The 12,298-nt window shown below is 38.3% G+C and overlaps 1 protein-coding gene across 1 annotated transcript; it reads right to left on the bottom strand.

Moving 5' to 3' along the window:
- Positions 1-2,647: 2,647 nt before the first annotated feature.
- LOC135614322 (serine/threonine-protein kinase STY13-like) lies at positions 2,648-8,917 on the bottom strand. The gene is made up of 3 exons (XM_065111550.1): positions 8,757-8,917; positions 7,489-8,581; positions 2,648-3,498 (listed from the first exon to the last, which is right to left on the bottom strand). The coding sequence occupies exons 2-3, from the start codon at positions 8,406-8,408 to the stop codon at positions 3,162-3,164; spliced, it is 1,257 nt and encodes a 418-aa protein (XP_064967622.1). The 5' UTR covers positions 8,409-8,581; positions 8,757-8,917; the 3' UTR covers positions 2,648-3,161.
- Positions 8,918-12,298: the final 3,381 nt, after the last annotated feature.

Below are 12,298 nucleotides of genomic sequence, written 5' to 3' on the forward strand. Positions count from 1 at the left end.
TGTCTATCCGCTAATATAATGGTCAAATTTGATACGTTATTCACTGCTGAACTGAACTTTGTTGGTATTCATCACTGAAACAGTGAACTGAGTGCTAAAACTCAAAAATGATTTATTTCCGAAATCTCTTTGATGTTTCTCATATGAGACTGATATAAATTTAGTTCTACTGACTGCTTCAGCGCCTGAACCTTGTTCATAAGTTAGTGTGTATGTTATTGTTCCTTTATACTTGTTGCATCGCAAAACTATCATTTTCTTTTTCTCAAAGGATCCTCTTGTAGCGTCAGTTCTGAATTGTATATAGCATTTATGTCTTCCTCCTGTTCTCTTCTTTCTTTGTACATTGTATTGTTTCTCTTGCTATCTGTTCTTTAATCTTGGTTTCATATTCTCCCAAATTGGTCATTCATGTATCCTAAACAAAAAATCTGGTAGAAACTAGTGGTTATCCATGTGGTGAGGTCATTATTCTCCACCCATCAATATGCCTACAATGAATTTAGACAACTGCCCAATTTGTTCCATGAGTTCGTGCGGTCTCTTTGGTGCTAACCTAGTTCCATCGACAGGAGCACTAACCTAATTGGTTGGCTGAAGTCGTCTAATTAATAATGAAGAATTCTTTTACTGACAGTCATGTAAATAATAGATGTTGTACATGCTGATCGAGCATGGCTATTGGATTGATACCTCAGATGACAAATGAACTGTTGTTTCTTAGAAGGTAAAAGAGCTAAAAGTTGGAAAGTTGTTGTTATGAACTTTTCATTTTAGATGGTTGAAAAGTTGATGTTGTGAGCTTTTCGTTTTAGATGGTTGCTTAATTGTTTGCAAATGATATATTTATATTTATGATAATTTTGTCTCAATCAATGTCCTGAAAAGAAAATTTGTTGTCTGATGAGCATAATGTCTCTGGTGGATAGCATCATGTCTCACGCATGTTGGATGCGTTGCATTCTTTGCATATACTTTATTGATGAGCACGTCATATTCCCTGGGGTTCTGCAGTTGGCATTGTTCTATGCTGTTGTTTGAGATGGATTAGAGTTCTACCATGTGGGGTCTGGAATCCGCAGATTACAGGTACGATTCTGTTGATGTTCTCGTTGGATCAGTTGCCTGACACTTTATTTTTTCTTTTTTCTTTTTGTGCTGGCCATGAATGATCGCACCTCATATTCCCACTGCGTTGCACCACCAGTGATGTAATAATGCACGGCCATCACTGTTCTCCGTCATGTTGCATTTGATTTCAACCATTAATGTTTCCCATCATAGCAAAAATGATAGGTACCTCATAGCTTCATCTGTCTCGATCTTAGACTTTGCATGCAAAAGAGAATAATAATTGTAACAAACAAGAAAGAATGTGAATTAAAAGTAGGGTTAAATATAAAAATGTAGTGGGTTCTGTATGACTCATTTGATCATGACGAGGTCTCAAAATAGACTTAGTGGCAACCTTTCTCACTTTTTTTCTTTTTTCCCTTTTTTTCCTCGATGGGTTCTCTGTGTTGTCATTCTCCTGCTTTCGTGTAAGAGTCCAATTAAAATCTGAATCATGGCGCCATAATAGGACAGTGGATGCGAAGCTTGGTGTTCGCTTTGCTGTCTCACACGTGCCACTGAGTCATCAGCCACTTGTGAACTCAGCATCCATGTAAAAGAGTGTACCACGTCGGTTGAGTGCAGCAATTCGAGATTTGACGTCTCTTCCACTCAAGGAAAACGCTTTCTTTTAGTTGTTGCTGATGTTGTCATTTCGGCGGCTTTCGAGAGGGGTAATTATACATTATTTTTTGTTATTAGATCTCGTTAGTATTTTGATTTTTAGATTTAAAAATTTTATATTTCAATCTTTATAGTTATGAAAATGAAATATCTAACTCTATTTATCGATTTTATTGACGAAAATATGAAAATGATAAATAGAAAAGTAATTTTAATGTTTCAATTATGTTTTTGATGGTGATAAATAATGACGTTGTTGGAGGTTGCGAGTGTTATGGATAAGGAAGGAGAGCGAAGACAAGAAGTGAGACAAAATAAGAGGAGAAAAAGGACAATGTAAATGTCGACATCTACATCAGCGTCGATACTCTGCATCTGTATTGGTGTTGACGTAGACTCAAATGCAGAGTGACGAAAGGATTGATGGGCAATTGCATTAGTGCCGATGCAGAGTATCGCTCGACATCTACATCGATGCCAACGCATATACAAAATAGCGTCTCTTTGCATCTGTGCCAACGTCGACACCGATGTGCGGAAGGGCGACGTTGCTCTACATCTACACTGGTGTCGCTCGGCAACTGCATCGATGCCGACGTAAATGTAGAGTAGCACAATGGCACCGACGCAAATGCAAAGCATTGACATTATCCTCTTCCTCCTCTCTATTTATCTCACCTCTCATTGTTCACAATAGCTCTATCGACGTTGCTCTTCCTCATTCACAGCGACATCATCATTTGCCACCATCAACATCGTCCGTATTCTTCCGGTGAGCATCTCTCGAGAGGCATTAACGACACAGCAACGTGCATTCGTCTTACTACCACACTGTTTTATCCCTACTTTGGCGTTTCATTTGTCCCAATCCACTTTGCTGTGGCAATAAAAATGAATGCTCATGCACACATCTCCAAAACCTTCCCTGCATAGATTTCTTACTTTGCCTGGTTAAAGATAGAACAAACAATGGCAAATACAGAGTCTCCATATTGTTCCATCGGAGGAATACATCGATTACGATCCTAAAATTCTCAGCCTATTGCATCTTTATGGCTCACACAAACCAAAGATACATTGTTGGTAAAACTAGAGAATACACACAAGGACAATCTTGTTTCTTGTTTCAACAGTACAGCATATGGAAACTAACCTGATTTAGAAGTCACAACACTGAGTCAAGCAGGCAATCTAGACGTGACGTGCACCTTAAACTAATACTTTCATTTGTGCCTATACAAAAAGAAAGGTGAACTATCATGATCAGACCAAGATGGATATCACCTATTGTACTTGGTAGCGTTATATCGGTGAATCAACCAAAACCAACATTTCCACGACTTCCTATGATTCATTCAACTGTAGTCCAGAGGGTACCTTCCATGCATGAAGCAAGCACTAGTCACCTTCCCTGGCTACCCTTCTCAGTCAGTGGTCATTGGTTGTATGCAACATCGGAAGCGTGCTTTACGAACAGTATGCACGATATCTTCTTGGGCACCTTCAAGCAGACTGATGATTTCGGTGAAGGAAGGACGCACGTCGGGGTTAGCATCCCAGCAGCGGGTCATGATCTCGCCGAGTGCAGGGAGGCAATCTTGTGGTATAATTGGTCGTACTCCCCTGTTCACAACAGCAAATGCTGCCTGAACAGCTGTCATATTCTGAAATGGAAGCATCCCTGTTATAAGCTCCCAGAGAACTATGCCAAAGCTATAAACATCAACCTTCTGATTGTAAGGTCTGTGCTGGATCATCTCTCTGAGAACAAAAAGGTGTGGTCAACAGACAAATTCAGCAGCAAACAATTATGTGCAAGCACTAAAAGAAAAAAAATAGAAACAAATTAGTTGAAAGAAACAACGAGATGGAAATATAAAAGGTAGCTTTTAACAATTAGTAAATTGGATCTACAATAAGATCAATGTAATTAGTATGAGAACCAGATCAATGTAATTAGTAAATTGGATCTACAATAAGATCAATGTAATTAGTACATATCCTTAAGATATTAACCGAGATTCATAGTTACCTTAAAATTATCCCCCAAATATTCTAGACAAAGTATTTACCTTCGGATCATCATATATTTGGATTATTTAAAAAAAATTGACCAAATACTAGCTTAGGTATGAGATGCATATCCTTGTTATGAAGCCAATAGAATCACACCAGTGTTAATACAAGAAGACCATCATATCTGTGGTAGTATTTCAGTGCTTTACTACTATGCAACTTTGACTGTTGTGGTCCTGGAAAAATCCAAAGTTTTGGCTGGTTTGAAGTTTGAACAATGGCAATAGGTAGACTTTCTAGGAATATATATATACATGGAGCATAGTTAGCCAGAAATAAGGAAAGAGATATTCTCCTTTCTGCTAGCAAAAGGATAAGTTGAAAGAAAAAGTTGTCCTCACTATCAAATTTATACTCTTTCATCTCACCAATTAATCATCATTCACCCCAAAGAACCATAGAACAACCCGATTAAAACCCTTAAACCATCTCGTCAGCTACTGGACACGCCTAAACAATTCCCATGCAGTTTATTTCAGAACTGTCCATAAACTCAATTGTCCCCTTTGACTATTTTTGTTATCTCCAAATCAAAACTGGCTCAGGTATCTTTTGAGATTCATCTGTATCTCTAGAGCACTTCTCAAACTTTTTCAATATCTCCTGATGTAATTCCCTCTTTCTAGTAGAGCTTAAGATTTGATTACATATGGATAACATTCACAGCAGACACAGATCCAAAAGCGATTATGGGTTCTGTTTATTATCCAGACCTCGACATCCTTGTGATGTCAATTTATCAGGATATGCTATGATAGGACAGCTTAGGACATGCTCCAACTCAGTTATGTCATTAAAAAGATGCTATTCCTGCTATTAAAAAATCTTAATTTCAGAGGGACAATCTCTACACTTCTTTTGACCAACCAAGAAACCATTACACCACCTGATAAATTGCTTACGGACAATCAAGAAAATTAATGAAAAGAAAGAATGACCTTAAGGAAAAATATTCTCAGTGATCCTTTAAAAGATGCAAGTGCAGTAAAAGAACAATAATATAAACAGCAAAGATAGTCGCTGCATTAAATTATCAAATTTTCTGCACAACATTAGCAGTAGCATGAGAAGAAAAAAGCTTAAACCCATGCAAGTATTTGCATACTTCATGAAAACAAATAATTTTATAGGTGTGACCAGGTTGGGAGTCGAAATAGAATCCAAATTCTCAAACACTTCAAACAAATTGATCATCGGACAAATATTTTATAAGAATTACAATGAGCTGTCACCAACACCAAGGCTCTGACTTTGCTATACAAAATGGAATTCTGAATGAAAAGGCAACCAAACAAAATGAAAGAGCACCAATCTACAACTTCCGATCTATTTACACATATCAGTGATAAAACATGGAAGAGAAATTCAAACAACATATTTAATCTAACAAAGATGCCTATAAGCATTCATGTGAAATAAATGTGTCTGCAGACTACGATGAATCCAAAATTAACTTCACTGATCACATGAAAGCACCACATAAAAGCAATGAGCAAGCTCATCAAAGGAAAGAGTACATGAATTATTAATCAATAAGTCTAAAAGAAATCCCCATTGTAATGACAGTTCATATGAACATGCAAGGACACATGATGGCTACATCTATAAAATTAACGATCAGATGCTTCAACAAAATTTTGTGTGTATCTATATGTATGTAGGTACATGTATGTATATATACCATCCTAAAACCAGGAGCTAGCAAATGATTAATATGTGCAAGTATAATTGAATCATAAACTTGATAATAGTCCAATAATAAATATGCAACAAAGCAGTGATTTAAATGGGCGCTCGGGCTGACCTACGCACTTGGGCGAGGCGAGGTGAAGCAAGGCCCGTGCACCTCAACAGTGAACCAAGCGGCAAATGATTAATATGTGCAAGTATAATTGAATCATAAACTTGCTAATGGTCCAATAATAAATATGCAACAAAGCAATGATTTAAATGGGTGCTCAGGTGCTCACCTAGGCACTCGGGCGAGGCGAGGTGAGGCCCGAGCACCTCGACAGTGAACCAAGCGACGCGCTTCAATGAGACGCCGCCTAGGCACTCGTCCGAACCCAGGCGCTAAGCGCCTTGGGCGAGTGCGTGGTTCAAATAGTTGAACCGAACCATATTTTTAAGTCTGGTTCAACCACAAGCGATCCCCTTTCTTACCTGCAAAAGCCACCCCAGCACACATGCGTGACCCCGAGCGATCAACCCTAGCGAGCGCTCCTGCCTCCTCGCCGATGCTTTCTGTCACTACCTTCGTCACAAACGCAATGGACTAAGGCCTCCTCTATCACCGATAAATGGGTCTGATGGCTTAGCCTTCGTTCGTAGCTTCTTTCTGCTACTGCTAGCAATTCCTTCTACGATCGAGGGAGAGGACCGCAGCTTCCTCCGCGACTGACATACACTTTGGAAGCTTCCTCCATCCACGACATTGTCGTCCGTAGCTTCCGTCAGTGCCGTCATTGCCGCTGCCGCTATTAGCAACTTCCTCTACTACTGCGATTGTCATCCATAGCTTCCTCCGTCACCGCTGCCATCTCCTTCCCCACTGTTGACACTTTTCTCTTGTTTTTTTCTCTCCCTCTACTACTGTTAACGATTTTTTTTCTCCTCTCTTAACTACTATTAACAGTAAATAATATATTGTTAAAAGTAGATTGTCAAATCTCTAATCTTATTGTTTTGAAATTATATATTAGGTTTTAGAATTAATGACAAGTGTACAAAGCAGTTTAATTCTAATACAGGTCTTCATAAACATGTTTAACATATTTCTATTTAGTTATATATTATTTTAATTATAATATTCGAGAGCGCCTAGCGCCTCAGGCGTTGTAGGACTTTGGTGTCTTTTGGAGCCCAACACTTTTAAATCACTGCAACAAAGTTGTTAGCACAAAATTGACCAATTTGTCAATATATCATAATTAATATGGAAGCTTTATTAATCTGCTATGGTTCATGTGTTGTCTTCATTGTTGATCCATCTACATCCCAATGGCATGTTAATACTACTACACCATGGTCTAAGCTTTAGAACTATTATTTTATTTAACCAATTCGGGTATTAGTTCAATAGTTTTGGACTTCATTCATATAGCAGATTCTTGCGACACTGAAACATTGTTTCCGCACATTTACTTGACATGACAAGAGGAGACATGCTTAGCAGCCCTATATTACATCATTAATCGTTAATATGACTTTTGCATGTTGGAAACTGACAATAAGTATAATCAATAACCACCGGATATGAAACATAGCTATGTACTGTCCATGACTGAGCTAAGAGAAACATTTGTCACAAAGTCAGGAATCATTCACAAAAGCATAATATAGAAGTTGCCTACTTCAATAGAATTTTTTCTTATGCTAGTATGCTTCATCTCTTGGAGGTGGTATGGCCTTTTCTATAGAAACATACAAAGTGCAATATTTTCTCTAAAATGTATAATGACTATATGGTTGAACTAATTTTGGGTGATAGCAAAGTCAGACACTCTAAAAGATGAAGGGCAATTTCTTGACAGTGCATCTAGACAGAAAATGACCTAACAAATTAAGTGTCAGCAGCCTAGGATATGAATGAATTACTAGAATAAAACTGTCTTATAATAAGCACTTCAAGAAATTTCAAGTTGTTAAAAGCATAAAGGACACAAGTTCACGTACGGAGCCATCCAACGATAAGTTCCAGTTTCTGGTGTCATCCCCTCGGTCTTGACCTCAATACGTGCAACTCCAAAATCAGCAATCTTAATTGATTTGTCCGCAGATATAAGAAGATTGTCAGACTTCAGATCTCTATGTATGAATCCCAACCCATGCACATACTCCATACCCCTAGCAATGTCCAGTGCTTGTTTGACAGCCAGCTTCAGAGGCACCGATCTGTTATGCCTTTTCATGAGAAATTGCCGCACCGATCCACCTTTTGCATATTCCGTCACAATACACCACACCATGGGCTTTCTGCATGCTCCAATGAACCTGACAATATTCAGGTGCTTGAGATTTGCCAGCATCATAACCTCTTGCCCGAATTGTTGCTCCATTAACTGCACCCTCTCAGGGTCATTCTCAGGCCTTTCTAACAACTTAATAGCAACATCTTCTCCATCATAAGTTCCTCTGTAAAGCTTACCAAAAGCACCCTGAGCAAAGGCCACCCCCATATTTAGCTTCCTGAGATCAATGGTCCACTCATCATAGTTCTCGAGAGATTCCGTGGTGTACCGGGGGTCCATCAAGGCCTGAGCCAACGCATCCTCATTCATAGCATGAGACACTCTGCCATGTCGAAGCACACTGTGCCCCACCGAGAAGTTGGCACCTGGGAACAGGCGGAGTGCAGTATGACGCAGTATTCCAGTTCTCGAGTTTGATCCCACACTGCTATTCTCAACAGACATGGGAGCGGACCCACCACCGGTGCTCGTTTGCAGGCTTCCAACACTGTCAATAGACATGTTGGAGCCTTCATCGAGCTTCCGGTAGAATCCCATGTCATAGAACCCATTTCCGACACCATTTGCGCCACCGCCACCGCCACCACCAACCATAAACCCAGCAAATTTAGAACCATCAGCCATCTATTTCCGAACCAACGATCAAACGGCCCAACTTATCTTCAAAAAATGCTATAAACCACTCGATCTTACCTCTAAAAACTGGACTTCTCAACCATCCCAAGCAAACTAAAAGCCCCTCAAAACACTCCTAAGAATCCATCACTAGAAGCTCGTCGACACCTATAATATCCAATCTGAAACAAGAATAAGAAATAGACATCAATCTACTTCACAGAAAGAATAAAGACGCGACTTCTACGATATCTGCGACAAAATAGTCGCCAAAGAACCAAGCGATTCCGAAAACCTAGAAGCAGGAACGAGGAAGCTCGATCTGAGCAAAACAGCACCGATTCGAGCAACACGTACCTCGATCGAGAGGGAATCGTGCAGCGCACGAGATCGCCAAAGAGGAGACGCGATCGGCTGCAAGGTGGAGGAGAAATGGGTAGCCTTTTATGTAGAGATTAAGAGGAGGAGAAGAGAGTGGTGGGAGACGAGGACCACTGGGTCGGAGAGCAAGTCGTCGCCTGCTTTCCCTTTCGCTTTATTTTCCAGCTTAATAATAATAATAATAATAATAATAATAATAATAATAATAATACTTATTTCCTGCTTTTTGTCCCTATTCATCACCGTTATATGACACTGCTACGATCACCAATTAGCGGTGCTGTTATGTAAATATACCGCCTGTTACAAATGGCTTTGCTTAATGTAACGGTCGATACTTTCAGTATTAGATGAGTGTATGAATCGAAATATTTAAATTTATTATTCATTATCTTCTGGGAAATTTTATGCTCTCAACTCCTCAATTTCATGTATCGAATCCGACCTGATCGATATAACCTAACACAAATCAGGTTTGGATCGACTTGATGGATCGAACAATTAGGCTCTTATTATGGATTCTCTAAGGTTGTAGTTTTCTTAATCCACACACTGGTCAAATTTGTTCTTATTTGCTCCATATGATGTTGACTCTGTATCTCAGTCAACGCACGATTTTAATGAATGACTTGGATCGGATTGATATGACATTGAGCTACCCTTAGTTATATATTTGACTTGGATAAACTGGCAATAGGTAGAGAGTTGACATTGCAAGCAAGCATTAGTCACTCTCATATTATTTGAAAATTGGCAACTGAAAACCCAATCAACACGCAACAATATAAATTAATTGACATTGTTATGCATTGAGGATGTAGGATTGAAATGAGACATGTCTTCATGCTTTGATTTCAATAAAAATCAAAGCATGTAGAGTTGATTTAGGAAGGATATACGACCATGCAATTACTTTGTAACTCACAATAATTACAAAAGGAGAGTTAAATTCTTCTTGACCAGTAACCCTTTGTATGAGTTGAATAATATGTTGATGTAGTCTTAGTCCAAACAAAATGATACTTTTCCCATTCAATTTCCCACAATTTTGTCCTGTGAAGAGCTGATGCTGAGGACAAGTTCCTGTGTCAAAAGGACTTGGAGATGCTTGGCATGAACATGTCAACTTATTCACATATGATGATGAGTTGAGGTCATCCACTAAGGACTTCTGACCAGATCAAGATACTTTAGTCACCAGATGGATCAAACTTCTTGTGGAGGTCTGCCTCCAGCTTGAATGGGTCATCATTGGATGGCTTCTTCCAACTCCCATCTTTTGTTCTTTTGCTAGGCATGAGTAAACTTTCTTGCATAAATCAGTCACCTCAATCTTGTCAAACTTGGGTGCTATTACTGCCGACATGAGTAAATACAAAAGGCATGACTTGCAGAAGAAAGCAACTTTCCAACCTCTCCCATGAATTACAACTTTTGTTCCTTTCTTACTACTGCAATTTCTAAATCCATGTCATTCTAACACTAAAAGTCAGGGTCAATAATAGATTTCTTGGTGTTCTCATATATTTAATTGTTTTCTTTAGTATAATGTCATTCACTAGTAGACTCCTATCAGTAAAGGATCTAGAAAGATACATGAAGGTTTATTATGTCATTCACTACCAAAAACCAATATATGGCTTTGTTTACTGAAGGTTTCAAATTCTATACCAATTTAACAAGTATATAGTAGATATCTGCATATAGAAGAGAAAAAGCTTGTCAGTGCAGCAGTTGATGTCTTGCTAACTTTGTCTGAAGAAATAGAACACAAGCCTAAATTTCTCTGAGTTTGTACATCAATATCTAGACAGCAGTTGGTGGACAAACTTCTTTCAGCATGTTTAAAGCATTGCACCCCAAAGTATTGGTTTGTTGACTTCCATATGTTATTTGGTTCAGTAACATCTGCTTCTGTTCAAGTTTTCCTGTCAGGATGGTGAAGTTCCTCTACTCTGTTGTACATGTACTCTTTTGTCAATGATTTTTTATGAGTTTTTGGGTCATTAAGCAGGACTTTGTGTTGTTTAAGGTTAGCAGCACTTGTATCATAGTTAAATTAAGAAAAGAGAAGATCATGTTTTGGGAGGAAATAGAACTCAAATATTAGAAAGAATTTGCATCCAATCATGATACATTGTTTGATGGGTTCCCTGGCAAGTGGAAGTATGTGAAAGATGGAAGTTTACCATTGGATGCAAGTTTTTAGCTCTCCAGTAATAGCCCTAGGTGCAGATGCCTTAGAAGTAAACATGAGTGGACTGGCAGAAGAATAGGTTTTAGTTTAGATTGTCAAGGCTCGAACTGAGGCTGCATGGCAAAGATCTTTACTGATGAGCTTCAGGATAGTGTCATTTGATGAGAGCCAATTAAATCATTAATTTTATTTGGCTTAAACCATCAATCAAAATGTTTAAACTTAACAATAATATATCTATCCGATCCTTATACGTCAATCATAAAATTATCCATTTTCAATGTGATTATAATCAAAAGCATTATAATTTTCATTACTCAAGGACTTAGACGTTCTCGTCAAGATCCAGCATAACTCAGATCAAACCCTAATATGACCCTAATATGGTGTGATAAATCCTTTGACTCCATTAACAAATCTTTTCTTACTTGAACCCTCTCACCATGCCTAAATATTAGATCGGTTCTAATATCAAATATTATGATCGGGGTCTGATAGGAATTGATCAAAATAATTGATCTAAATAAGTAACTAATCCATCAACATTATTTGATCTAAATAATTGATCAAAATAATTAAACTAAAATTGATAGGAATTCATTCATCAGATCTTTATAACTTCATCTAAAATTGATCCCAGGCCGTTTCATTTCATAAACCTTTTTGACACCAACGCTAGTAAACATACTTGTGATGTTCAACATGTCCCTCGTGCACAAAGAAAAAGGAAGGGGGCTGGTCATTGTGTGGTCATTGTGAGGCAAGATGGGGAGAGTTTTGGGATGAAGGATCTGTTATGCTTCAGCTGGGCTGTGGTCTTGGGCAGGGAAAACTGAGAATTCAAATAAGGCCACTTTGTTGATTATCCCAAATGTGAAGTGGTCATGAGTGGTGTAGGTAGGAAAGATGTTGAAGAGTTCACAGAGAAAGGAGCATTAACCAATTCTTAGCCTGTTGCTAGAGGGAGCAGGTTCATCAACAACTTTTGATATACTGTGTGCAAAAGCTAAATTAACATAAAATATTCTCTTTTCATTGGTACAATTTCTAAAACTAGACTACTTCCCCTTTCAAAAGAAGGGTAAGATTGCTCCTTTTGCAACCTGGGTGACCAGGATTCAAGATTCCAATAGATTAAATTTTTTTTTATTATGCAATCTAGGCTCAATAAAATGAATAGAAATCTTAAAGACCATTAACTGGAATTGGGAAGCAACTTTTGCAAGGGCAACAAGGAAGAAACATAAAACTCAAGCCTATGCAAAACCAAATGAGTTTAAGTTATCCAAAATGATCTTCTAACCCTCCTCAAAACACTGCA

The sequence above is a fragment of the Musa acuminata genome, chromosome BXJ2-6 (genome assembly GCF_036884655.1).
Source record: "Musa acuminata AAA Group cultivar baxijiao chromosome BXJ2-6, Cavendish_Baxijiao_AAA, whole genome shotgun sequence".
Lineage (NCBI taxonomy): Eukaryota > Viridiplantae > Streptophyta > Magnoliopsida > Zingiberales > Musaceae > Musa > Musa acuminata.